The sequence below is a fragment of the Leuciscus leuciscus genome (assembly GCF_965113295.1).
Source record: "Leuciscus leuciscus genome assembly, chromosome: 3".
Lineage (NCBI taxonomy): Eukaryota > Metazoa > Chordata > Actinopteri > Cypriniformes > Leuciscidae > Leuciscus > Leuciscus leuciscus.
Window position 1 is genome coordinate 10826743 of NC_138727.1, and position 27543 is coordinate 10854285.

General features: G+C 36.4%; 1 protein-coding gene and 1 long non-coding RNA gene across 4 annotated transcripts in view; one reads left to right on the top strand and one right to left on the bottom strand.

Moving 5' to 3' along the window:
• The window catches only part of LOC309494374, a 184386-nt gene that overhangs the window by 95641 nt on the left and 61202 nt on the right, over positions 1 to 27543 (top strand). The gene's annotated exons all lie outside the window — the stretch shown is intronic.
• On the bottom strand, positions 13583 to 26797 carry brat1 (BRCA1-associated ATM activator 1). 3 transcript variants are annotated; one of them, XM_082163625.1, is made up of 14 exons: positions 26669 to 26797; positions 26275 to 26468; positions 25213 to 25367; positions 24296 to 24443; positions 23179 to 23572; positions 22653 to 22772; positions 21987 to 22066; positions 21803 to 21906; positions 21146 to 21329; positions 20397 to 20470; positions 20205 to 20289; positions 19684 to 19782; positions 19407 to 19576; positions 13583 to 14822 (listed from the first exon to the last, which is right to left on the bottom strand). In XM_082163625.1, exons 2-14 carry the CDS (start codon positions 26399 to 26401, stop codon positions 14130 to 14132), a joined length of 2433 nt encoding a protein of 810 aa, XP_082019751.1. In that variant the 5' UTR covers positions 26402 to 26468; positions 26669 to 26797; the 3' UTR covers positions 13583 to 14129. The 3 variants fall into 3 exon arrangements, with proteins under 3 accessions (XP_082019751.1, XP_082019752.1, XP_082019753.1); XM_082163626.1 differs by having other exon boundaries at positions 26275 to 26441; positions 26669 to 26755; XM_082163627.1 differs by lacking the exon at positions 26669 to 26797 and having other exon boundaries at positions 21803 to 21903; positions 26275 to 26662.

Consider the following 27543-nt stretch of genomic DNA (forward strand, 5'->3'; position numbering starts at 1 on the left):
TTCAGTCAGTTTTAATAGTCTGGTAACCAGCCATCAGGCATTGTAGCTCTTCCTCGAGACATTCGTAAGCATCCACCCTTCTCTCATTCAGTAACCTCTTAAAAACTATTTTTTTCCTCTGAACATTACTCTTCAGCTCACAGTCTGTAAATTATACCTTAATATGTTTGTTTGAATCCCTAAGTTTGTATCTTTAAGATAACTTTGTATGTGACCTCTGTGTAGTACTTTCTGCCCTTGGAATGTGTATTGTGCTTTGATGTTGATTTTGTTATATTCCTTAACCCAGTGGTTCTATTAGAGTGTTGTACCCCATGAGGCTTTCAACATCTTTCTGCTTACCCGCTTCTCTGCAGTCACTCCTAAGGGACAGTATTTGCCCCCTTAAATCGATATTTCCAGTACTTTTTTTTTTTTTACCTTTATAAAATAAATAGCTTTAAAAAAAAGAAAAAAAAAAGAAGTTCAATAGAGAAATATACAATGATTTTAAAAACGAAGTGTGATGCTTTTAAATATTAAATTAAATCCGCCAATAGGTGGCGGCAAGTCACGGTCTTTAGTCAGTAATGAAGCAAGTGGCTGTAATTATGAATTAAGTAATTATGAATGAATCAATATCATTGACTATCACGAGCGCAGATCCGTTCACAAACACTGCTGGCTCTCGTTGGAGCTATTGTTTTGTTGCAAAAAATAGTTGTTTAAAATGATCATCACTTAGGCCTAATATGAATAGCCTATCGTTTGTTGAACTGTTGTATAAAATCAATGTCACATTTGGAATCGTGTGGAATGTGGATATTCGTATAATGTGATCAACATTTAACAGAGGAACTCACACAGGGTAGCCTACCCAGCTAACAATTTTAAGTTATAAGAACGTTTCCATAACGTTCCCATTAATTTATAAAAACGTTATTTCTGAATGTTCTAGGAACGTTCAAAACGTCGTTTTTAGACGTTGTATTAACGTTATTTCTTGGTTATAAGAACTTTATTCAAAACCTTATTAGAACGTTCAATTATCTCGTTATATAAACGTTGTATTAACGTCATTGCTTGGTTCTAAGAACGTTATTCAGACGTTATTAGAACGTTCAATTCTCCCATTATACAAACATTGTATTAACGTTCTTACTTGGTTATGAGCGTTATTTAAACGTTATTAGAACGTCCAATTCTCCAGTTATATAAACGTTCTCTAAATGTTTTTCTTACATTAATAATAACTTTCTTAAAATATTCCATCCACTTATTTAAACATTGTCAATGTTTTTGCATATAATGTACTGTATATATGACAATCATTTTAGGAAAGCACCAACTGTCACGGGCCCACCGGTGGGCCCAAATCCATTACATATTTAAAACAGTAATATCCTATACTAAACCTAAACTAATCTTGACAAACTATATATCATTTGAAATCTCTAGTTTTCATTGTGGTGAATGATTTTCAAAATAAATTACAGAGGAGCCGTAATTGATCAATTTGTAACAATAATATTTTCATATTCCTAAGGCGTGTTCAGACCTATATTTTGAAATGGCAATGAACATGAAAAATCATGAGAGAAGAGGCTGAATTCATATCAAAATCTGCCAAACTTCCCATATTACTTCTGAATAGAATGTCTACTTCATAAATTGTATGAAAATTATGGAAATAATGGTTCAAACCACATATGGAAATGGAGGCGCCCTTATATGGGCAGTAATGGAGTCTGGTTGTCACCTAGTGAAAAAGTTTGGTACTGCGCCCAAACAAAATCTTACTGAAAGCTTATTTTTTGAGATATCAACCTAAATTTTGAAACACAACTTGTTCAGATTTTTTACTTTGATTTTTTTGCAGTTTTAGAGTTTCCCAGGTTTTAAAAATATATATTTCATATAAAATATGAATAATAATTTTTTTTACATTGTACATTTCCATAAACTTAAACTTCTATAACTTTTTTTCTGTTTCACTTTCTTAATTTATTTCACTTCTACAAAAATCTGCCAAATGTCTTCTTTAAAACAAGACCAATTGTACGTCGATGCACAAAAGCATTCTTTAATTACAGCCATTTAAGTTTGAAATGTGCATTTTCATGTCTAATCAAAAAAAGGGGGGTGACAGTTAACAGGTTAAACAGAAGAACCTAAAACGTAAGAACCAATTAAGAACTTTCAGATTTTAAAAATAAGACAAAAGATCTAGAAAGACAATTCAAAACAAAAAGACCCAAGGCAAGGCAAGGGAAGTTTATTTATATAGCACATTTCATAAACAATGGTAATTTAAAGTGCTTTACATAGAAGAAATTAAAATAATCAAAAGAAATAAGAATAATTAAAACAGTTAAAGAATAAAAAATAAAATAAAATACAATACAAAGTCGGACGAACAGCTCATTCAGTAAATGCACAGCTAAACAGGTGTGCTTTGAGTCTGGATTTGAATGTGACTGAAGGACATACTTGAAGGACATATGTTGAAGGAGCACATCTGATCTTTTCTGGAAGGTGGTTCCTGCTGCGGATGGCATAGCTAAAAGCGGACTCACCATGCTTGTGAACCCTTGGTATTTCTAGCTGATGTGAACCTAATGATCTGAGTGATCTGTTCGATTTATATTCAGTGAGCATATCTGCACTGTATGTAATGTATATCCTAGGCCATTAAGTGATTTATATACCAGTAATAATACTTTAAAATCAATCCTAAATGCAACTGGAAGCCAGTACAGGACCTGAGGATAGGTGTGATATGTTCATCATTTCTGGTTCTGCTCAGAATCCTGGCAGCAGGGTTCTGTATGAGCTGCAACTGACTTATGGTCTTTTTGAGACGGCCAGTGAGGAGTCCATTACAATAATCCACCCTGCTGGTGATGAAAGCATGAACAAGTTTTTCTAATTCTTGCAATATTTTTGAGATGATAGTATGCTGGGAGCATGTACAGGTTGAACAAGAGTGGCGCAAGAATTGAGCCTTGAGGAACGTCATGGATGTCCACTCAGACTAATGCTCACCTATACTCACATAATAACCTCTCCCTCCTAAGTATGACCTGAACCATTTTAGGACTATCCCAGAAAGCCAGACCAAGTTGTCCAGCCTGTCAAGAAGTATGTTGTGATCGACAGAGTCAAATGCAGCATGAGGTCGAGTAATACCAGAATTGATGTTTTGCAAATATCATTTATTATCTTCATGAGCTGTGCTATTATGCGGTCGGAAACCAGATTGAAATTTGTCAAAGTATCCATTTGAGCTTAAGAATTTGTTCAGCTGATTGAAGACAACTTTTTCAATGATCTTGATAGGAAGATTTGAGATTGGTCTATAATTGCTCAATATGTTGCTATCCAGATTGTTTTGTTTTTTCAGGAGGGCCTTGACAACTGCAGTTTTAAGGGCCTTTAGAAAAGTCCCAGAAAGAAGTGAGGAATTTACCACTACTAGGAGATCTGCTTCTTAACAGTTTAACACACTTTTGAAAAGGAAGTGGGGAGTGTGTCAAGTGCGCAGGCTGATGTTTTAAGGTGCTGTACTGTTTCTTCCAAAATTTTACCATTCACAAGTTCACACTTACAAATAAGTCGGATATAATAAATGCGTATTTGGCGTGCTGCCCGAGGAGAGGGCTCCGGGCTTGGTAACACGTACACATGTACACAAGCACAGGCATGCACGCACACAAACGAGACCAGACAAACTCAAAGGAACACACATGAACTTAAAGGTGCTCCAAGCGATGTTGGGTGAGGTCACTTCTTGTTGACGTTCAAAGTATTGTCAAACAAAACGGAGGCTAGTTTGACCCTCCCTCCTCCTCATCCCGTCCCCTCCCCCTCCCTTCCGTGCTTCCTGAAACAGTCATGAACCATTTAGAACTGGATTTACCCACCTGTCCTCATCCTGTCCCCTCCTCTCCTCTAGCTAACTTCCCTCTTCATGCTTCTCTCTCCTCCACTCCCCACACACAACCCCTTCATGTGCAAACGCGTGATATCGCTTAGAGCACCTTTAGGGTGTATTCACACCAGGAAAGTCCGATAGTTCACTTGCTTTGGTCCGGACCAAATAAAATGTTTTTAGTTTTTTTTGGTTTGGTACGGTTCGCTTTCACACTGCTCTTTTTGCAAGTGAACCAAAATTTGTAAACAAAACCACACGTGTGCTAAGGTCGTCCATTCATTGGACAAGGATTCTCAAGTAGGGAAATCAGGAAGTGCAAAAAAAAAGGCTCAGCATGGAGATATTTCGTACTGCAATATTTGTTCTTTTACTGATTTTGTGTTATGCTCTACAAACGCAATATGAAGAAACTAATGAGTATCATATGATACAATGTCATCATTCTATACGATGCTGTAATTCGGATTGAGAATACGACAATGTGCTGCAAGACGGTTCCGTCAAGCATTTATGCGCGATTAGACTAAAGAGAACGCTCTGTATGTGAATGTCCTGATGCACACACTCATTCATTCATTCCATTCCAATGATGCACACACGACGCGCAGAAAGACGCGCAACAGTATCGTGGCCAGACAGCGCGCCGGAATGGAATTCTCTTTCGCACTTGAACGAACAATAACACAAACCATTATGCCAAAATGTCCGTTGTGTTAAGTATCCTCATAAGAGCAGTCAAATAATTAAATGAACGTAAAGGTGCACTGATTTCTTGCAATTGGGTCGGTTCATGTTCACATCGTAAACGAACCGTACCAGAGTTCTTTTGGAACCATACCGAGACCACCTCTTCAGCTAGGTCTCGGTTCGATTGTTTGGTCCGCACCCGAGTTCGATTGCTGTATTCACACCTGCCCAAAAGGTCCGCACCAAGGGTGGAAACGAACTAGAGTTCGATTCAATCGGACCAAACAAGGCAGGTGTGAATACACCCTTAAATAGGCTACTAAAGATAATGAGTTGAACACAGCTGAACCAAACCAACTAATCACAGTCAACATAGGAACTAAAGAGTTGCTGGAATCTAGACAAAGGAAAACAGGAATGAATGAAATACAAACTATGCCTACATCTCAATGTCCATACTATCCATCCTAAACAGTATGTGAGATTAAAACAAAGTGTGTCCCAAAGCTAATATTGCCCACAACCCATTGCGCTTTGGATGAGAAACTACAAACACGAGTAAAAACTACAAAACATGGCGGATATGCGCGACCGACTGTGGCTAGATCCCAAATGGCACACTCCGGCCTTGTGGACCTCCTTCGAGTTCACACTTGGTGACTTCAGGAAGTGCAGACCTAAGGGGCGCTGGCCTCGAGTCCACGAGAGTGTATTTTGGGACAGTCTTGATGACATCATGCCACAGAAAGTCAAACAGCCATGAAACTCCTCCCCTCATTTATCTGATTGTGCATTCGTATTGATTCCTGGGTAGGTAACTTGTTTGGAAGGTGCGAAAGTGTGGGCTTCGCCGAAGTCCGCATCGAGGGCACAAAGGCGGCGCTCGCGAGCACACTTCTGAGCGCTGAAATGCCGAATGGGACACCCTACGGACTAGTACACTTGGCGAGCCCGCGCAATTTAAGGCCACGAGACCGCGAGTCCGTGTGCCATTTGGGTAGATAAAGGTTTGAGTGACTAATCAAAATTTAACCTGATAAAAAAAATGTATTTAATGTTTTCCGTGTTATATTTCATCTGTAATAACAATGTGGACTTTTATAAAGATCCGTTTGGCCATTAACTTTTAAATGCATTGTTATGCATGAATACGAGGAGAGTCTCCGCATTGAAGACCCGCGACTGTGGCCCTGTCAAAGCGGCATTACGTCACGAAAGTGCGGACTCAGAGGAAGACCGCGAGTGCTTATGTCCCAAAGCGTGTGCTACACAAAAGTAGGCAATGTAGCCTAATTGTTCTGGACATTGTTTATTTTTGTAATGATAGTCATAATTTCTACATGAAACAAATTCTTTTTTTTTAAATAAAATTGGTAAATGAAAATCATTTGTTCTACTGGTAAGTAAAATATAAAACAAAAATTACAATAGCCAATTCTGATAATGAATTATCAGGAGGGCAGCTGTCCTCTCGCACCGTTGCTTGGCGCCAGGAGCAGTGATCGGGAACACCTGGTTGGGCAATTAGGAAATCCTACGAAGGCTACATGGTGCGTTCACGTTGGGACACAGCTGAAGTGTGCCATTTGGGTAGATAAAGGTTTGAGTGACTAATCAAAATTTAACATGTTAGTATGTCCCAAAGCATGTGCTACACATAAAAGTAGGCTATGTAGCCTACCCTTTCTTCACAAAAAGAGTACATACTTTTAGGGCGTATAAGTAGGCGAATTGAGACGCAGCATAAGAGTACATGAAACTTAAACTAACTGAATATAATGGTGACATTGGGTTGAACTATCCCTTTAAAAACAATATTTGTAAAGAGTAAACAACACCTAATTTATTTAAAGGCAGGGTAGGTAGGATTTTTCTAAAAAAAAAAACATTCCAAATTTGTTTAAACTGTCTTTATATACCAATACATAATTAAAATGTAAGTACTCTGAAAAAGAGAGTATAAAAATCGAGTCTCTGTAGACCTTTTAATCTGCAATAAACACAGCTCATTATTTCCATTCACTCCACCCCTCCCTTCTGAGCTCCTTCCAAAGCCACGCCCCCAAAACACATGAACGCGCGACGCCAAACGCTCAGGATCAGCTGGAAGACGCATTTATTTACTTACTTATTTATTTACCTGAGACGAGTGGAGAGGAAGGAGCGCAGTGCATGCAGTGACATCATGTCAGAATCACATGTAATAAAATACCTAACTTTATCACTATAAATATAAACAAATAAGATGGCTTTTAGTAGGCTACTCACTATCAAGCTAGCATATCGATACTGGTAAAGTTTAAAATATATTTTGTTTGATTCGGTAACGAGCTATATTTAGGCTATAGGTAACGAGCTATATTTATAAGGCAAAGCTAAAAACAGTTTGCATTGATACACGTTTTTCCATTACCATCAGTTACACTGTGATGAAGGTGAATTTCGTGTAAGATTCATAATAGGCTATGGTGTTTTGCATGTAAGAGTTTCCATGATGAAAACATTGTTGACTCTGATGAGGACTAACGTTACACTCCGGAGACAAGCCTACCGCATCGTCGGTTTGAGGACAGGTCCGGGGTCGAGGGCGAAGCAGAGGAGGTCGTTCAAGAGTGCGGGCAACCAGGGTCCGACTCCGAGGAAGTAGTTTTTGCCTTGTTTGCCTTCGCTGACTGCATATGCAGGTGCTTTGAATTTTGAATCTTTCTCTGCCATAATTTTACTCTTCGTAGGTTCCGCGCCTCTCTTGCACTCCTCAAATCAAACGGGTGCGCGCATATGGGCAGATCTTGTAGCAACAGTGGTGGTAGCCATGGTTGCGAGAGTGAGTGACAGTCGCCCAAACCAATCAATTGTTTCGTCCCGGATGGAAATAATGAGCTGTGTTTATTGCAGATTAAAAGGTCTACAGTCACTCGATTTTTATACTCTCTTTTTCAGAGCACTTACATTTTAATTATGTATTGGTATATAAAGACAGTTTAAACAAATTTGATTTTTTTTTTTTTTTTTGAAAAATCCTACCTACCCTACCTTTAAGACACTGATATCTATATTTCATCAGGCTCTCATTGAATGAACATTTTACTTCAATTAAAATTCATTACAACTATTAAAAATAATATAGGCTTTAAAGCTGTTTTGTTCAATCAATCTTTAACTGCCCTAATGAAATGTACAGTTCTTGCATATAATCCAGAGTTTAATTATAGTTAAGATCATGGTAGTCACTAGTCAAGATCATGCTATCAAAAGATATAAATACATAAAATAAACTATAGAATTTGTAATAGAAAATATTGTAAACAACTTAAATACATTTCTGCAAAAAAACAAAACAAAAAAAACACTTGTGTGTTCAGGGCCGGATTTACTTCATATTATTACTTCATATTTTGACATAGGTAAAAATTGATTTCTGGGCCCCCCTCTCAACATAGCCAAAGACAGGGTTCCTCAAATCCAGTCCTGGAGGGCCACTGCAGAGTTTAAATCAAACCCTGATCAAACTCACCTACCTGTGAATTTCTAATGATCCGGAAGACCTTGATTAACTTGCTCATGCAGGGTTGGAGCTAAACTCTGCAGGGCAATGGAACAGGCTTGGAATGTCAAAAGGTTGAGAAAATTATTTTTATTTTCACTACTATCACTTTAATAACATTACTAACAATACATTTTGTACTTTGCAGGGATCTTGGCATAGTATGCCGAAAAACAAGTTGGAACAGGGATGAAAACCTAAAAGAAGTGTCAGGACCATCTACCTGAAAAGAGGGAAAAAAGAAGCCTGGCAGCTGCAACTTTTTAAATTTAATTAATTACCTAAAATTTCCCTTGTGAATATTTTATTTATATTTATTGCATATTTATGTTGCAACGGAGTAAAGGTGTGGTCACATTTGTACAATTTCTGTGTAATTACGTGGGCAAAAAGGTCCATTGTCAACAATGTAGCAATGTAATGGATGAAGCACAGCTCACTCAGAAGTCATTTTCAATCAGCAATCTGTTGGTCAGTCTGGAGAATTTGAGTGACAAACTTTAAAAACAATTGACCTTGGTCTTTACAATTTTTTTACCTTGACTTCGGTATAGAGAAAAAGGTTAGGATCCTGTTTTCTTTTTTTATATATATATATATATATATATATATATATATATATATATTACAGCCCCGTTCGTTGTTTGCTTTTTACATCGGATGGAGCTTTTTGAACCCTGAAACAGTGACATCAGACTTAAAGGGATAGTGCTTAAAGGATCACATAAGTTCCTGCAAGAACTGTAAAGACACAATGTAACCCAGTAACCCTATAAAAGGAGAAAGACAAAAAATCACTTTTTAATTCTAGCCGTTATTTGTGAAATTTACTTGCAATTTCTGAATGAAAATTGTTGCAAAGTAAATCCTAAATCAGATTTTGTCAGTGTATACACTTGGAGTGATCTGGTTTTCATGAAAGCTCTTGGATAAAATGTGTTTGAGGATTTCACACCATCTTTGTCAGGCCTACTTCGGACCCTGCAGCAGGTTTTGGTAAGTTAACAGAATACGATGCTCCCTGGCTTCTGTTTATAATAAATAATACATATACAGAGTATATGTATTACAAGTAATAATACCAGTTGGACCCAACATGCGTCAACACGTCTGTTTATTGAATCAGTTTATTGATTTTCAGGGAATGTATAAGAAAAAGCGTTAATTGCATTTAATCATTAAACTATGAACTACTGTGTGAAATATAAGCCTGGTGACGTAAAAGGTAAAGAAAAAGAACACAAATATATGAATATATATTCCTATTTTAAAAATCATCAAACAGCCTTTAGGCCTAATTTGTATACCCAATCCATCCATAATGTGCAAACAAATTCCCTCAATCCATTTAAAATGAAACAGAAAAAAAAAGTATTTTAACACTGTTACAGTCTTTAAAAGTTGCTTGACCTGATCACATAGAAAAAAGGGACAATGGCATCAAAAAAGGAAATAAGTTATAGGTTAAGAATGAAATCTATAAAAATAATCTAGATAAGGATCATTAAACTATCAGGCCTCAAAGATGTTTAATGTAACCAAACTGGTTTTTAGCCCTGGACTATGAAACCTACAAAGTTATTTAACAGTCTTTAAAAGTTGCTTGACCTGAACACAAAAAGGGGACAATGACGTCAAAAAAGGAAATAAGTTATAGGTTAAGAATGAAATCTATAAAAAATAATCTAGATTAGGATCATTAAACTATCAGGCCTCAAAGATGTTTAATGTAACCAAACTGGTTTTTAGCCCTGGACTATGAAACTGTCATGGTTCATGAATTCACTGTCTCTTCCTTGCACGAATCATTGCATTTGGTTGGCAAAGAGAGAAGTACCTGCCTGTAAAAATAGCACCTGTAATGCTGGAACAGGCAGCCCATGGATGTGTCACAACAAGTCTTGTGGACTGCTTTCTCAGATATTACAGAATCAGACAGAATGATCAATCATGCCGTTCACATTTTGAAGATGTGGACAAAGAAGAGCTCTTTGAAGTCATGGATCATCATAACTCTCGAAGAGTCCCAAAAGCAGATAATATTGAGCAGCTCTTGGAGGAGATGGCACATCAGAAGCTGATTCAAGAACCTGCGTTTGTGATAGAGCAGTGGCATAATGTGCTTGCACCTATGAGAATTGAGCTCCAGGACATCGCAGCTGCCTATGATGAACTACAACCGACATCAAGAAAGGTCATGAAATCAATAGCCTATACCCTACTACAATGAATTTACAACAAAAACACACTGGCAGGTATCTAAGTACATTTCTTAGAGAATCAGATAAACAACACCTGTCCCTCTTCCTTCGGTTTTGTACCGGGTCAGATTTGTTCCTGGGAAAGAACATCACTGTTAGCTTCACACAGTTGGAAGGCTTTCAGAGACGACCCATTGCACACAACGTGTAGCTGTTACCTGGAGCTGCCTGTGAATTATGACAACTACCCAGAGTTTCGCCATGAAATGAACAAAGTGTTAGAGAGCAACATATGGGTCATGGATATAGTATAGTACACTTAGTACAGACTTACTATTAGTAAGATTAAGCTTCAATTGAAGTAAAGCTTCAACAACATAATTGAGGTCACAACAGGCTTTATTTCTTGATGTTTTTTTCAAGATGTGTCTAACAAGTTTCTGTTAGTACTCTCTCTGAGGCACAAGGTTTGAAACGGTCAGTTACAAAGATTTTTCCATTTATTTTGATAAAAAGAATGTTTTTATTTGAATGCACTTTATTATACAACACTTTCCTTTTGTTTTTCTAGTATTCATTTATAGCATCACTGTTCGGTATTGCTTTCTTCTTGGTTGTCAAGTAAAAACGCAAGATTGGCAATTTGGTCAGCTCATAAAGTTCTCCAACTGTAATCTGGTCATCTATTGTTTTCTCTTGAAAGTCTGTTACATCGACCACAAAATCTGTGAAGCTTCCCACGGAACATTTTTCACCTGGAAAAAACAACTCGGCAGCCTTTGCAAGTAGATCCTTTTTTGTACAGTTCTTTGACACGCAAATTTTACGTGTACCCCCACCTTTTTTTGTTCGGACCTGAATAAACTTCCCTTCTCGAAAATGCATCCATCCCATTTCAATATTTCGCATACTCTTTTGAGCATTTTTTGACCTTTTTTCGTATAAATTCAAATTTTGACAGTTGGAGAGGCTCATTAGACTCCATCAGCTGCCATTCTATGTATTATTTCTAATTTATTGAGACTCATTTAAGCTTTCTTTCTTTCTTTCTTTCTTCCTAACTTATCTATCTATCTATATATCTATCTAGCAATCTATCTTATATTTCTTTCTAACTCCAAACTAAATACAAATTTTGACAGTTGGAGAGGCTCATTTAAGCTTTCTTTCTTTCTTTCTTTCTTTCTTTGTACTATTTCTAATCCATCGAGACTCATTTTCCATTCTATCTAATATGTCTAATCTATCTATCTCATAACAACCACCCAGAACACAATGGCAACCACCTAGAACAATTATTTGATAATTTGATCGTTTTTCATGTGACGGCAACAAAATATTTTTAATTGTTATAAAAGGATCGAGAAAGACTAAATCAAGTAATAATGTAATACTTCAAACTACTTTAAACTTCTCGTCCAAACTTTTCCAAGCCAACTTAAAGTTTGTCTCGACGAACTTTCGCATCTAGTTTATCTAATATTATCCAATACCTGATGTCACTTTAAGACCTGCTGCAAGGATCCATAATACTGTTACACACATTTTCTTTCTCAACTTTTTAAAAACATGACTGGGTTTACTTGAATACTCACCAAGACCAGCATTTTGACATTATTTTGTGTGTATTTGACTGTTTAAGGTCAATAAGCAGCGGAAAAAGAACTCAATTTAGTTCTGAGAGGCGGCTTTATCTGCGATCACTGTAGGTGTGAACACAAAATCTGCGGGAAGGAGTAAAGAATAATGCACAATGCACACAATCCCAAGCCAAAATTCAAGCCCTGTAAAGGCAACTATATTTATCCGGAGCAAATGAAACGAGTGAGTGAGTGAGGTGGGTTTGTGTGTCACAAGCTGTCAGAGAGATGAGAGCACGAGAAAGCGCTGCTGGTATCATATTTATTCAGATATTTCAGTATCAATATGTATAGAAACATTTATATTTTTGACAACACTACATTGCACTTATTTATTATTTCAGACTATAATTGAAAAATGTATATATTACATAGTCTATAAAATTCAACTCGCCAAAGTGGCTAGTATGAGTGACTGCGTTACACGCCACTGCTGAAATCCACCCACATTTGGTGTGTTGGCGGGTGTTGATGTCCAGTCTGCACACTAAAGGGGCGGTCACACTTCACTTTTCATTCCAATGACTTCCATTCATATACGTGAATGTGGGAGATTGGAAATGCTAGCTAAAACTATTTCATAGTTGAGTCATTTTATAATATAATTAACATTTAATATAAAAGACATTTAATTATATATTTTTTTAAAGATCTTGTTAATAATTTTGCTTAATATTAACATTATTAGTAGTAGTAGGCTAGTATATAAATGCTAGAGACTTTTCATCATGAGCTGTTGGCATGTAAATGAACATAATGAGAACAGAGAGTGAAAAAACAGCTCTATCTGAAACAGAGCTCCTGTTGTAAAGTTATAGTACACAGGACACACAAATGAGAGATAGTAGGCTACAGCCTCGCCCTACTCTTACAAAATTACAAACAACCAGCCTGACAAACACATGTTGTATGAAGACTGTTTAAAACACCCCTCGTAATCCTCACAGAATTTGCAAGACAATGTCTATAGCCTAATAAATATATATCCCGTCAATTTGATAAACTTTTAAACCCAAAAGTAGTTTTGGCTAGCCAGTATCATAATGAAATAACAATATGATTTACGCACTAAATTCAGCATAAACTCCAGCACAACCTGCATATTTTAAAACGCTCAATACAGACACATGAGTTTTAGACGATTAAGTTAGTTCAATAAAACACATAAGGGGATGATAGTGTTGATGATTTACCTTGAATACGAGAGAGATAGTGAGCCAGCACAGTGTATTCGCGCATGGCGAGTGCAATCAAGGTAGTAAATCAATGGCAATCCACTGTCTCCTCAAAAGAGCTCTGCAGGGCCTGGTGGCAAGCAGCAGAAAGCGCGTTCACGCGACGCACAAACAGTAAACCTGTCGTTTACTCAGCGGCGCATAATAGCACCAAATTAATAAAATAAATACAATATTGACCCGCGCTGTTTTCTATCATGCGCCGTGCACGTTTGAGATAACGTTAGATGAACGCAAGTGCACCAGGGTTCGAGAGAATGCAAGTTTGTGAAACCAGACGAACGCAGCGGGGGGCACCGGGAACTTGCATTGAATTAACGACACTATCAACTATTGTACAGAATAAATGGAATCCTGTTAGGTTGAAGTTTTTATTATTTTATTATTCATGTCACATGTCAAAATCATCAAATAGACTATTGTCCATACAGCCTTCCTGAGTTCCAAGGTGATCCTCACAGGCTGGAGGATGTGCATGAATTCTTGGGTTAAAGCTTTAAAAAGAGGAAAGGGAATAACAGCAGGCCGGTTTTCTATCATGATCACTGCAGTGGGCAAGGAGAATGTTTGGGCTGTGTTCAAGACTGTTGAACACACAGTACTGTACCTCGAAGGATTTCCAACCTTGTAAGACAGGGTTCCCAAAATGATGGGTTTATGATTTGCTTAAAAGCTAATAAATCACAATATAGGACAAAATAATCGCAACAATCTTTTCGCCAAGTTGTGTAGCCCTATATATTAATCATTTTAAAATAAAATAAATATACAACACTACAAAGACTCTGAAAATATAGGTTGTAAAAATGAAATGGACCTTGAGACTATACAACATATTGAACAGTCTGTATATCATCCTTTATTAAATGGCCCTTAAAAAAAAAAGTCTCAAATTGTAAGAGTCTATTCTCAATAGCAATCTATTATATTGTCCTCACTCTGCTGGGCTGCTGAAAGAATGTCCTCCATTAGCGATCGGGGCGAATTCACGACATGATCACTACTCAACTTCAACGTCCTCTGCATGTCATCTAGATCGAGTATGTGCAGTATCATGGGTAGTACCATTCTCTCATCAGATGTGCACACAGATCCTTTGGGATGTTGTTTGTTGAGGTATCTACTCTGCACCTCGGCCCCCCATCTGTTCCCATTTACATTTAAGACAAGAGTGGAATCGAAGTCTGTGCTCTCAGATGTAAGTGTTCTGAGTTTCAGCAAGAGTGCGCAGGCTTTCTCACACACGGGTCTGTCGCAGTCAAACAAGCTGTTAAACAGCAAGTCAAACAGCCCAAATTCTTTCAGTTTGCTCAAGGCCTGCATCAAGTGCGTCTTTTCAGAGGAACCAAAGTTCTGGACTGCGTATGGACAGCAGGTCAGTGTCTTCTCCATCAACACTTCTGCCAGCTCCAGTGTGTGCATTTTCACTTCCCAGTCAAAATCGTTGCATCCCAGTGACAGGACGGAGCTCAGGAACGGGTGCACAGCTGTTACGAGGTGTGATCCTTTCAGCCATGATGTGAAGGCTTTGACCACCGCTCTACGTGGGAAGCCCTCCGTGTCCTGAGAGAGAATGGTCATCATCTGCTTCAAAGCCTCCTCCTAAAGTTCAACAACACAGGAGATTAGACTGATAAAGAAAATGAAACAAGAATATCAACTAGTAGGGCGGTTAAGCGCAAAAATCGATCACTTTGCGATAAAAGCATCAAATTTGGTATGAAGGCTCACAAAGGGGGTCTGATCAGATTTAGGACCGTAGGCCTGGGGGCCATGTCGGCCATTTTTCAAAATGGACTCCAAATATGGATTTCGTAATGGGAAAATTAATTAAAAGCTGCCAGAAACATAAAATGCAATAACACATTTCACCATAAATACATGTAAATATGAGCACACTTTCACATAGAAGGTCTTTAAACTTTAAAATATAAGATATGTTTAAAAAAAAAAAAAGAAAATGGCCGCCAAATATGGATTTTATAATGGATAGACGACAGAAATGAACAATTAAAAAAGTTGCACATTTGATCATTAATCAATCTAGTTCATTTTTAAACAAAAAGGAAAAGAGGTTATGATATCTATCAGAAATTATGTACTTTTTAAATGTATATTTAAATATTTAATATTAAATTGTGTGCATATACTAATACGCATCATTTTTACTTGATAGTTTGCCAAATATGGATTTCGTAATGGGAAAATGGATTTAAAGCTGCCAGAAACATAAAATGCAATAACATATTTCACCATAAATACATGTAAATATGAGCACACTTTCACAAAAAAGGTCTTTAAACTTTAAAATATAAGATATGTTTTAAAATTTGCTCCTGTAATACTAAATATTACTATACATGGGTTAATGAATTATCTGTAAATTCATGTTATGTGATCAAAATTAGACATCACAGTGACAAGTGATTAAGAGCTGATCTTTGTCTGGTCTCTACCAAAGCAATTCACCAATGGTGATACAAAAAGGTCAACTGTTTTTAAACAGCTGACATGGAAAGAGACACGCAAGCTAATCCACCACGGCAAGGTGCCAGCTCGGCAATATATCCAGGATTAAATAATTTGAAGGTTTTAGCCATTGCATTGGATCACAGTAGTTCTTGTGTAGTGGTCTTGTAGTTTTAGTTTTTCTTATGAAGTGGAACTGTATTTGAGGTCTAGGGGAGCGCGGGGCACAACGTAACATGGGGCTAGTTGTAACACACTTGTTTTAAATACTTCCACACATGCTAGGATGACGAAACTCGGTGTATTTACTAGTTGCCATATCAACACTATATAGAGAAAAAATTGCGCCTTTTTTTTTTTTTTTTTTAAGATATCCATAGAAATTTATTAAACCATAGCAAAAGTAAATTTCTTACTTAAGTTAATTTTTCATCTCTATTTTTTGTGTTTATTTAAAATTAGACAAATCTGATATTATTTTAATCTCCAATATGTTATTTAACAGTTGAGATAGTTCTTTAATGCTTCACTAACTAGCAGAAGACACTAGCTGGGTTTAAATCCCAGTTGTGCAGGCGGGGTATGTTGTCACACTGCGTTACAATGTGCCCCTATTAGAAATATGCTATTCTATTCTATACTTTTATAAATTTTATTGAGAAAACGTGAGAAAAAGGTGAATAAAAACTGTTAGTCAATGTTCAGAAATTACTAATAATTTATTTGTTTTGAACTATGTTGTATAGCTGTGTTTTCCTGTGTTCGTAGTCAAAACTCAAAAATGAGTTTATATTTAATTATTAAAAATTGCCATTATTTTCTATGAAAATTATTTTTAATTCTATTTTATTTAGAAAATATTTTAGTTTGTCTTGTATATTTTGTTTATTAGATCAGATAACATTTTAAGCTGTCATATATCATGTTACAATGTGCCCCTCACATGTTACAATGTACCCCACCTATGAGGCATGTTGTCACATTTCACTTCCATTCTTTTGCGGTATATCCAGAAAAAAGTATATACTGTATTAATAAAACAAAACCACATAATTGTACTAGACATGTGGGAAATGAATGTGGGGAAAAATAAATACTCTGAACCATAAGTAGATTTACACAAACTGAGAAAGTCAAAAAGCGTTACTTTGTGCCCCGCTCTCCCCTACTACTAACTTAAAAGATGTGTACTAATAACTTTAAAAAATATTGGCTACTCTATTTCACTTAACTGGCACAAAAAAGATTAAATCGATTGACTAATTGTGGTAATCATGCTAATAGTGCTAATTCACGTTTTTCTTGTGAGGAAAACTCGGTCTACAATGTGATGTGTAGGCCTACCTACTAAACCACTTGCAAATAATCCAGCAGGACTCAACAGTTCTTACAATTAATATTTCTAGTCAAGGTGAGAGCATTTGGAGAGCAAATAATTGACTGAGATTAGCTTTGGGTGGTATAAACTAGCCGTACAAGAGCACAGAGTTACAATGAAATAAATAGGATGAATTGCAGCTAGTTTAGATAACCAGCCTAAATGAAATTCTGTGGAAATGTACACCTACTTTATTTCACAGAATCCTAACTCTAAATTCCTGCAGACTAAAATCTATTATATGTTATATTTGCCTGTCTGAGTTATGTTTGCTTACTTGCAGTATTAGCCTACACTATTTTTACTGAGTAACAGTGAGAAACACATTCAACTGACTTTGCCTTTATCTCACTTGTAGTCAAGAGTAAAACATCCCACCAGTTCCCTAGATTTTAAAGAGAATAATATTCAACTGTGGCCACCACAAGATGAAACCTACTGACTGAATAAGGAGGAGTCACTGACAAACTACCAAGTAAAAATGATGCGTATTAGTATATGCACACAATTTAATATTAAATATTTAAATATACATTTAAAAAGTACATAATTTCTGATAGATATCATAACCTCTTTTCCTTTTTGTTTAAAAATGAACTAGATTGATTAATGATCAAATGTGCAACTTTTTTAATTGTTCATTTCTGTCGTCTATCCATTATGAAATCCATATTTGGCGGCCATTTTCTTTTTTATTAAAAAACATATCTTATATTTTAAAGTTTAAAGACCTTCTATGTGAAAGTGTGCTCATATTTACATGTATTTATGGTGAAATGTGTTATTGCATTTTATGTTTCTGGCAGCTTTTAATTAATTTTCCCATTACGAAATCCATATTTGGCGTCCATTTTGAAAAATGGCCGACATGGCCCCCAGGGGCCAAATTTTGAGCGCCTACGGTCCTAAATCTGATCAGACCCCCTTTGTGAGCCTTCATACCAAATTTCATGCTTTTATCGCAAAGTGATTGATTCTGATGAAAATCTGCGCTTAGCCGCCCCACTAAACATGATGTCAAGTGTCCAACCATTAAAATGATCATTGAGCTACAATTGCGACACTTGACAAGTCCACTGAGGTTAGAATGGCTTTCTTCACACTGGTCGTCCAAAACAAATTTTTAGATTCTTTTGAGTGTAACATGTTTGGTTTTTGTGGTCCAAACTACTGCTTCTCAGCTGGTGGGATGCACCAGTCAGTGTTGAGATATTGCTTAGTGAACAATTCACTGTTTATCAATTGTTTATCTTGTTTAATTGTCCAGGACCATTTTTTTAGTCTTTTGATGAAAATATTTTTAAATATATTTAACTTTAAACATCTGTAAAATAAGGGACAACATGGTGGTGGAAAAAATATATTTAAAAACTTTTAGCTCTCAAAACATTTGCATTCCCCTGAGAAACTTTGCCTTTGGTCGCAAACCACTCAAAAGGTTCTCAGGGGGGACGCAAACATTCTGCGAGCGGACATTAGGGGAACGCAAAACATTTGCAAGATAATGCAAAAGCATAGAAATATGATTTTTCCTCCCATCTTACATTTTCCATCATCATGTCCCTTTGTGGGCTCTGTGATATAGCAATATATTAATAATCAATATTTGATCATGTCATATTCACACATTTTAGTCACTTTTGACCAAAATTGCACCCAATTTAGATGATAAAAATACATTACTTTACAAGAAAGTGCAAAATTAAACCAAATATTGAAACATTATCCCCTGGTTTCACAGACAAGGTTTAACCTAATCCCAGACTAAAATGCATGTTTGAGCCATTTTAACTGAAAGCAACCATGACATTGTTTTGTCTCAAGAACCAGTAATGTTTTTTTTTCTAGGGGACGTTTATAAAAGTGACTTAAACCTAATTGAACTAAGGCCTAATCCTAGTTTAGTCTAAGCCCTGTCTGTGAAACCAGGCCTTTATGTATATGTTTGAATAACTAACATTTTTATTTTCACTATTATCACTCCTTTTGGCATGGACTTTGTCCTTTGTAACTTGCAGATTGACCACCAAGAGCTATTTTGCACACTAAAGTAAAATTAAAAAACGCATAATAGGTGTCCTCTAATGTAAACATGAGAAGCAGTCATCTGTGAAAGAGATTTAAGCCTATAATAAAGAGACCTATATGTCACTGGTCATTTTGTTTTCTTACTTTCTTTTATGACAGGAACAAACAGATTTTAAAATGTGGGATTAAGGGGACATGTTCTACACTGATCAGAAACAAGCAATTTCATCACTTGCAAAAGAAAAATGCAGGATCATCCTAAAGATCATATTTGAAAAACTGGATTTGACCAAATTGAGTAACTGTCTCACCAGCAGGTTGCTGTTGCTCACAAGCACCGTATGATGGAGAGAAGAGGTAACTGCCTCCCTGACGACAGCCACAGCACTAGCTCTTACATAGCCTTCTGAATCTGCCAGTGAAGAGAGGAGAATGGAGACCATGCCGCTGGTGTGGAGAGCTTCAATGAAACCACTGTTACCTGGGAGAAAGAGACAAAAAGTACAATTACAATGAAACCTATCCCTAAAATACGCTGGAGAGCAAAAGATGAAGTAGTAAAAGCATCACAATATATGCTTGTGGTACCGTTGAGGGCAACAGTCAGCTGGGTGATGAACTCTAGTGTGGAGTCTCTCACTTCCCATCGCAAATCACACATCCGTTTCTTCAATACGGGAAAGAGATCTGCAGAATACACATGCTCACTTCATGACCATATACTGTGATGTCTTTTGATGTCGATCTGTTTTTGAAATGTGCATGATGTCGTTGCTGAATCTTCCAAAACAATAGGATCATTTTTGTATCTATTAATACTTTCTTTCTTCTGTGGAACACAAAAGGAGATATTTGAAGAATGTTGGTTGCCAAATAGTTTCAGTTACTTCCATATACATGTATTGTTTTTCAAAAACAAAATCTTCCTCTGTGTTCCACAGAAGACAGAAAGTCATACAGGTTTGGAACCACATGATGGAGAGAATTATGACAGAATTGGTTGGACTATCCCTTTAAATGATAAAGGAAATGATGTATTTGTTTGATTAAATGTTTTTAGATGGAACATTTCCGCATTACATTAGAAATGAGGCTGAAGTGCTCCTCACCATGGCTGATAAACTGCAGGAGATCAGGGAAGGGCGAACACACAGAGATCCAGCTCACAGTGGCCTGATATGTTTTCTTCAAGACCTTGGAAATCACAGGAAGCTTCAAGTAAATAAGGAGTTTCAACAACAGATCTGCTTTAAAGGCAAAAAAGTAATATTAGCAAGATATAAGGAAGTGTGCGTACTTACTGTAGCGTGGGAATCTGGACCCTTTAGATAGTCCAAGAGGACACCAAATATGTCCTTCCTTATATTCAAATTTTCTATATGTAGAAATATCAATCAGATATTACAGCCAATACCAATTCAATACCAATCACTTTCAAGGTCAATGATGCCAAAGTCAGTAGGCTCTGGACTCTGGACTTTTATTTAGCAAGGATTATTAAATTGATCTGTGACTTGATTGATTGAATTGATTGAAGTGTGACTGTAAAGATGTTTTCATTGTTGAAACATTTCAAACAAATGCTATTATTTTGAACATTCTATTCATAAAAAAATTACTTAAATGTATCAGTGTGTCCACAAAATATTAAGCAGCACAGCTGTCATCATATCAGCATTTTAGAATGATTTCTGAAGAAGACAGGAGTAGTGATGCTGAAAGCTTTGCCATCACAAGAATAAATTTAATTTTCAAATTTTATATTTTATATTCAAATAAAGAACAGTTATTTTAAACTGTAATAACATTTCACAATATTACTGTTTTTTACTGTATTTATGATCAAACAAATACAGCCCTGGTGAGCATAAGAGACTTTAAAATAATTTTAAATGACCTTTAAATCTTTTTAACGGTAGTGTAATGATGCATAAACGTTGTGTATATTGATAATGCTATCTTTTGTAATTAATTATGATGCTTTACTCATCCCAGTCATTTCAATATCAACATATGGTGAAACTCAAATTCTATCTGAAGGAGTCTTTACCTTCATACACGCAGAGAGCACCTAATGTATCAAGGCCACACCTCTGAATCTTGCAGCAGCCAATCAGATGAGTGGAGGCATTATTTTGAATCAAAAAAGAGGGGCAATGCCCAGAGCAAATCCTCAGAACCAACACCACAGAGCTGGTGACCGAGTGAATGGACATGCCTTCAAACTGGTATTTCTAACAAAAGAAAGGTACACATTTCATTGTGGAATACACATTCTACCATATTTAAATCCATTCCACAGACTTTACAACAAAATCTGCATGAACAATGCCCAAAAAACAAATCTGTAGATTGCATCAAGACAAGCCTAAGGAACCATTTACACAGAACTTTCAAAATCGCAAGACACCGGTCACAATAGTTTTCAACTGTAGAGAGAGAAAAGAGAGAAAGCGAGCTGCGTTTCGAGATACATTTTGGAACTTAAACTTTGAACTTGACACAATCTCCTTAAAAGAAAAAGGTGTCGCTTTTGTGCGAGACGCCATAAAAGCGCAGAGAGATGCGATGCAACAGTCAAAGATATCCATTTAGTGCACGTTTACATAAAAAACTATTAAAAAGTAGCACAGTGGGAAACCTAAAAACTGGTTCTGTGTGCACCGGCCCAAAGAGAGTCTTGAGAGTGAAGCAAAAGCCTACTTACTGTGTATGCCAGATCTTCTAGACTTGATAAACTCTGCATGAGGTGGGAAATACATGAGGCTTTCTGGGATAGCTGTTCCTTTAGGGCTAAATTCATCTTTTCTGCTGGAGAAATTAAGACTTCTGTAAGTACAACTGCATGGTTTTCACAATATAAAAGGCATAATTCAGTGAATGCGTGATACCAGTGTCTTGAGACTGTGCTGACACACACTGCAGGGGGAGCAAGACGATATCAATGGCCTTCCTCTTTAAAACCTCAGGACTAAAGGATAAAGAGAGAGAGAAATAAAGAGAAATAACACAATACATAACTGGCTGCCATTTCAAATGTGTGTATGTGGCATAGGGATGGACGATACCAAAATCTTGTCATTTAATATCACGTTAACAATACTTATTTTTGCCGGAAATATTAGATATCATTAAAACTTCACAATTCTCAATACAAATTTCGATATCACAGCAAAGCTACTAGCCTAAGTAATGCAAGTAAAAGGTCTTCAAGCCTGTACTGTAATCAGTCAGTCGGAAGACGGACATTCTTTGACATAGCCTTGCATGTGTCTGACAGTTTAATCGCAATAAGACGTGAAAGAGAACTCAGTTCAGTATCCACATGCTGTATGTGATCGTTCAGAAAACCACCTGTCAGAACAAATCACATGAATGTTTAAACTGGTAAGGCTTGAAAGAGCATGCCAATAATAAACTTTCAAGCTGAACTGCAATTTCACATGAACGTAATCACGATAGAGATGATAATAAAAAAATTTTACCGGTTTATCACCCATCCCTAATGCTGCACTATTATATGATATATGCATATGTGAAAATTCTTCGGTAGTCACCATTTCTCCAGCTTTATGATTAGTGCAGCACACTGAAAACTCTCTTTTTTGTTTCCAGAACCCAACATGGCTTCTAATAATTCCTCCACTTTATACTCCGATTGTCCGAGCAGAGGCGTCCTGCAACAGACGATAAACAATTCTCTGCATCCTTGCATTACACTGAATACATATTTAAGAGAAGACTATAAAACATATGTACTTTCCATAATGAGTAATTGAAATAAACTATAATATAATTTTTACATTCATTTTAGCTTTTTCTATTTTTTTCTTTTTTTAAAGTAGCTTTTAAATTATATCACTTTAACTACAAACAATCAGAATAAATTAAATGTAACTAATGAAATATGTAAGGCATAATGTTATGTCATTATTATGGAGTAAACCTAGATGCAAAGCAGAATTAATGCTTTTTTTAGCATTAACATTTATATGCTATTATACTATGTTTTTTTGGTAATATATATATTTTAGCTCAAATTAATAGATACATAAAATGTAAGAAATGTCCTATTCAACTCACCTCACAGCAGCTTGAAGAACAGCCATCAGAGGCTGAGTCAATGATTCAGACCCCCTGTTGATCAAGACTTCCAGAGGTACTAGCACATCTTTCCATAGCGTACTTCTGATAGGTTCTCCACACTGAGAGGGAACCGACGACAGAAGCCGTAAACCCTGGAGGACCCGAGGATGATCATCTGAGCTCAACGCCTCAACCACGCCATTTATAATCTCTGAGGAGACCGAGACCCAATCAGGGCTCGAAGATGATTCTCTTGATCCCACAGCATCCCTGCCATTGGTCATGTTTGATGATGTGAGGAAGTTTAGGATGTGCACTGAAAGCTGATTAGCCAGACAGGCAACAAACAGACTCCCGTCGTTCTGCAGCTGGAGAATCACTTTGATGAGTCCTGTGGATAGAACGGAATATAAGACATAAGACTTGAAAAGGTTTTCATGGTTTCATCTGAACCCAAACACCAGCTAACAGGCAACAGTCTAGAATCAACATAGTTAAAACAACACAATGCAATACAGTGTTTACTTGTATGTGATGGCCTCTCATAAATATGAAATACATAGTGTGAATGTTTATGTGCACTATTGTTAAAAGGTTTGGGGTTGTTACAAATGTTTAATGATTTATTAATAATAATAATAATAATAATAAATGATTTTTGAGGATCTTCAGAAATCATTTGAATATGCGGATTAGGTGCTCAAGAAACATTTAAAATGATTATAATAAATGTTTAAAACAGCTGTGCCGCTTAATACTTTTGTGGAAACTCAAAAAAAAAAACAAAAAAAAAATCAGGATTATTTGATGAATAGAAAATTCAAAAGAACCACATTTATTTTGAATAGAAATCTGTTCTGTACAATGTAAAAGTCTTTACTGACACTTTTGATCAATTGAACGAATCCTTGCTGAATAAAAGAATTCATTTCATCTGCCATCTAAATTAAAGTAGTTCTTACATTGCAATTTAAACCATATATTATGTTGCATTTTTTTTTTCATTAACTGGCCCATAACTCTCTTATTATAGTCATGCACATTTGGACATTTATGCACATTTGGAACTTTCTGAATAATTTTGGAATGGATGATAGATTATGACAATTCTCACCGTTTCCACAGATGAAGTCCAGAGCTTGCCGGTGTTTCAGCATATTCAACATTCCCTGCAGCCAGCCACTGCGAACTGAGGCATCCTCCCAAAGATCACACACAAACCAGGCTTCCCGCTCAAACACACACACCAAAAGACCTCCCTCCTTATTTCCAAAAACAGACAACTCAAAAATATAATGTGACTGGAAAACACTACAAACTGCAAAGAATACCATAGTACTTTTTGAGGTTAGTGCTAGTTCTCAATCAAGGGGCCTCTGCAAAATTATTTAAATAGAAAAAAATACAGCCTTTAAAATAAGATAAGACAAAATTAATTAAAAAACTGACATATTTCTTACTTTTAAATAAAATGCAGTTGTTGAGGGAATTAATGAAGAACCAGGAAAAATTGTAATTAAGAACCGCAGTCTTGGAAAACCTGGATATATATGTGCATTTTTAAAGTGTGATATCAGGAAAATTCATGTAAATTAATAAAATCCTAAAATGTCATGGGCATTTTTTATAATGAATATACATTTTTCTTGTTATGTCAAGCTTTAAAATATTTGATTGGGTAGAAATTGCTATTTAAAAAAACAGCATTTCAAAATGACAATATAATCACAAATAATGAGAAAAGTCATGTAAATTAATTGGTGTAAAAGCATAAACTCTGAAAACTGGAATTACATTTTTTTGACTTATTTATAATTATTCTATTGAATTAATTTAATATATTGCGAATCCTAGTTTCTGTAAATAAAGTTTGAAAACAATCCAGAAATATGTTGGGTGGCCTTCAAATATTTTCTGGAATATTGGGGGGGTCTTGAAGTCAGAAGTGTTGAGAACCACTATCCTAGACTACTGTGAGCAAGCAAATAATCTGTCCCTGATATTGTGACAATATAGTGGAAACTATCTCACCTCAAGCAAGTGGAAACCCTGCTTGGTGCCAGCCAAAAGTCCAGTGAGTTTGAGGGTGAAAGACAGGATAGCAGGATCTGTAGTTTTAGACGTAGAGACACTGGATATGAACTCCTTGAGGCACGGCTGATGTTGCAAAAGCACCTGTTCATTACCTGAGGAAACAAATAGTATCTTTCAGACAGTATGTGCAGTACATATATATGTACATACGTATATTGTGCGTGATATGCGAGACCCTAAGGATGCTTACATGTTTCAAGCTCCATCTGGCAGCTTGTTTTTTATCCTGTCAGTAATGTGATTGTCTCAATAATTAAGACACGCAGGTATAAGTGCTAAAATAAGTGTAAATACTAGCATTACTGATGTATCGAGAGGATCGATCCTCACATAAAAATATGGATACCAAATGTTTTAAGTATTCATTTTCTTACTTATTGTAAAATTAACACACAAAATAAACTTAGTGGGGAAAAATTAATTGACAGCTTTCATTTTTTTCAACACACTATATTAAAAGCACAGCTAAATATGAGATTCATTATAAATGCTTTGTGAAGATTTCAAGTTCACTTAAATTAAAAGTTTTAATAATATTATTATTTATAATATATTTTTAAGCCTATTAAATTTTAAAATGATAATGTATTTCAATTATACTGTAATGCTGAATGACTAGAATTGCTCATTCCATCCCCAGAAATTGAAAAACAAAAAATCATCAGCAGCAGTATTGGTATCGATGATACTGATCTTCATTCATAGTACTTAGTAATAAGATGCCATTTAACAAATATTTAAAATATACCATCTTTATTGTTTTTATGTCAATTTGGAGAGTCAATGCGTCAAAATTAGTTGACAGCACTAATATGTATAGAGGTAGCAGCTATAGATGTATAGATGTATAGATGTATAGATAGATAGATGTGTAAACACTGATAGTTGTGTAAACACTTAAGTAAAATAATTTAATTACCCTCAAACACTACAAGCACAGACATAGAATATATTACTCTACCAAATCAAATGGTATCAATTTGATTCCAGTTTACTCACTTTGGCTGTGCAGCTCTTTGAACCAATCGAGCAGCTTCTCTAACGAGGTGTCATCAGGCGGAGACTGCTTCGGGTCGGCCAGTACCAGACAGACCGCTGGTAGCAAAGATAAGCAGTCACTGTCCATGATATCAAAATCCCGTGAGTCACCAGCACATCAAATCCAACTGCAAATGGCAACAACAAGAAGTTGCCTTGATACAATCACAACAGGGTAACGTTACGCCAGTATCGAGAAACGATTCAAACGTTTGTCTGAGTCTGCATCTGTACACTACAATAAGTCATACAAAAGCAAGTGGAAAAAACATCTACAGTATTGGAGGGAAAACCACCTTTTCATGTATCACATTTAAACAGTTTGGTGTCAAAGTTGGCTGCACGCTGCACTTACTTTCGCTTTGTACGGCGTGCTTGAAAGGACATAAAAAAAATACGAGCAGAGCGTTAATGCTTCCAGCTACGTATGCGCAAATTCTGCGCACATTAATGTTCTTCAATACAGTAACCGCCTCTCATTCACACGCATGGTTACAGCGGACGCTAAAAAGTTCCTAACTGCGCAGATAGGAGGCAGGCAGCATTAATATTGCCTGACGCATTCAATAGCATCGGTAGCCTACCTGAGAAAACGTTTTGGAAAAGACGGGCTATGGACCCAACCAACTCTATAGGAGGGGAGGGGAGAACTCCCTCTCATGGTACAACCCATGCAGAGGCTGCGCGCTGCGGTGTCAGAATGCAGAACGTGTGTAGCCTAATGTAACTAACGTGACAAATGTGAAAAAAATGTATAAATCCTCGACCAGCCCAAAAATTCTCCCGATTACCCACCCCGGGCCTGTTGACAGCCAACGCTAGGCGCCGCTAGATGCTAAGTATCGGGAAGCGCCTATGGGGAGGCTGCAGACCTGGAGCCGGTAGATCTACGCCCCATGGCAGTTTTACGCCCCTGCTGTTCCTGATGCGTCCAGTAGGAGGATATTAAATCGGCGCTCAAAACTTACACATTAATAACCGTCCCTAGCATAGACTTTGCCCAATTTTGTGGTTTTTGTTAATTTAAATATAAACGTTACAGTGTAGATCTGCACTATGGATTAAAATATCTGTAGATATTCAGTTGGGCTTCACTCAGCCTACAGATGACTGTTTGTTTTATTCAGCCTACAGAAGACTATTTTTGTGAATTAAAAAATGTATAATGCACACAGTTGGATCAGATGACAAGTAATGATATATGACCTACTGTAGAATATTTATATATGA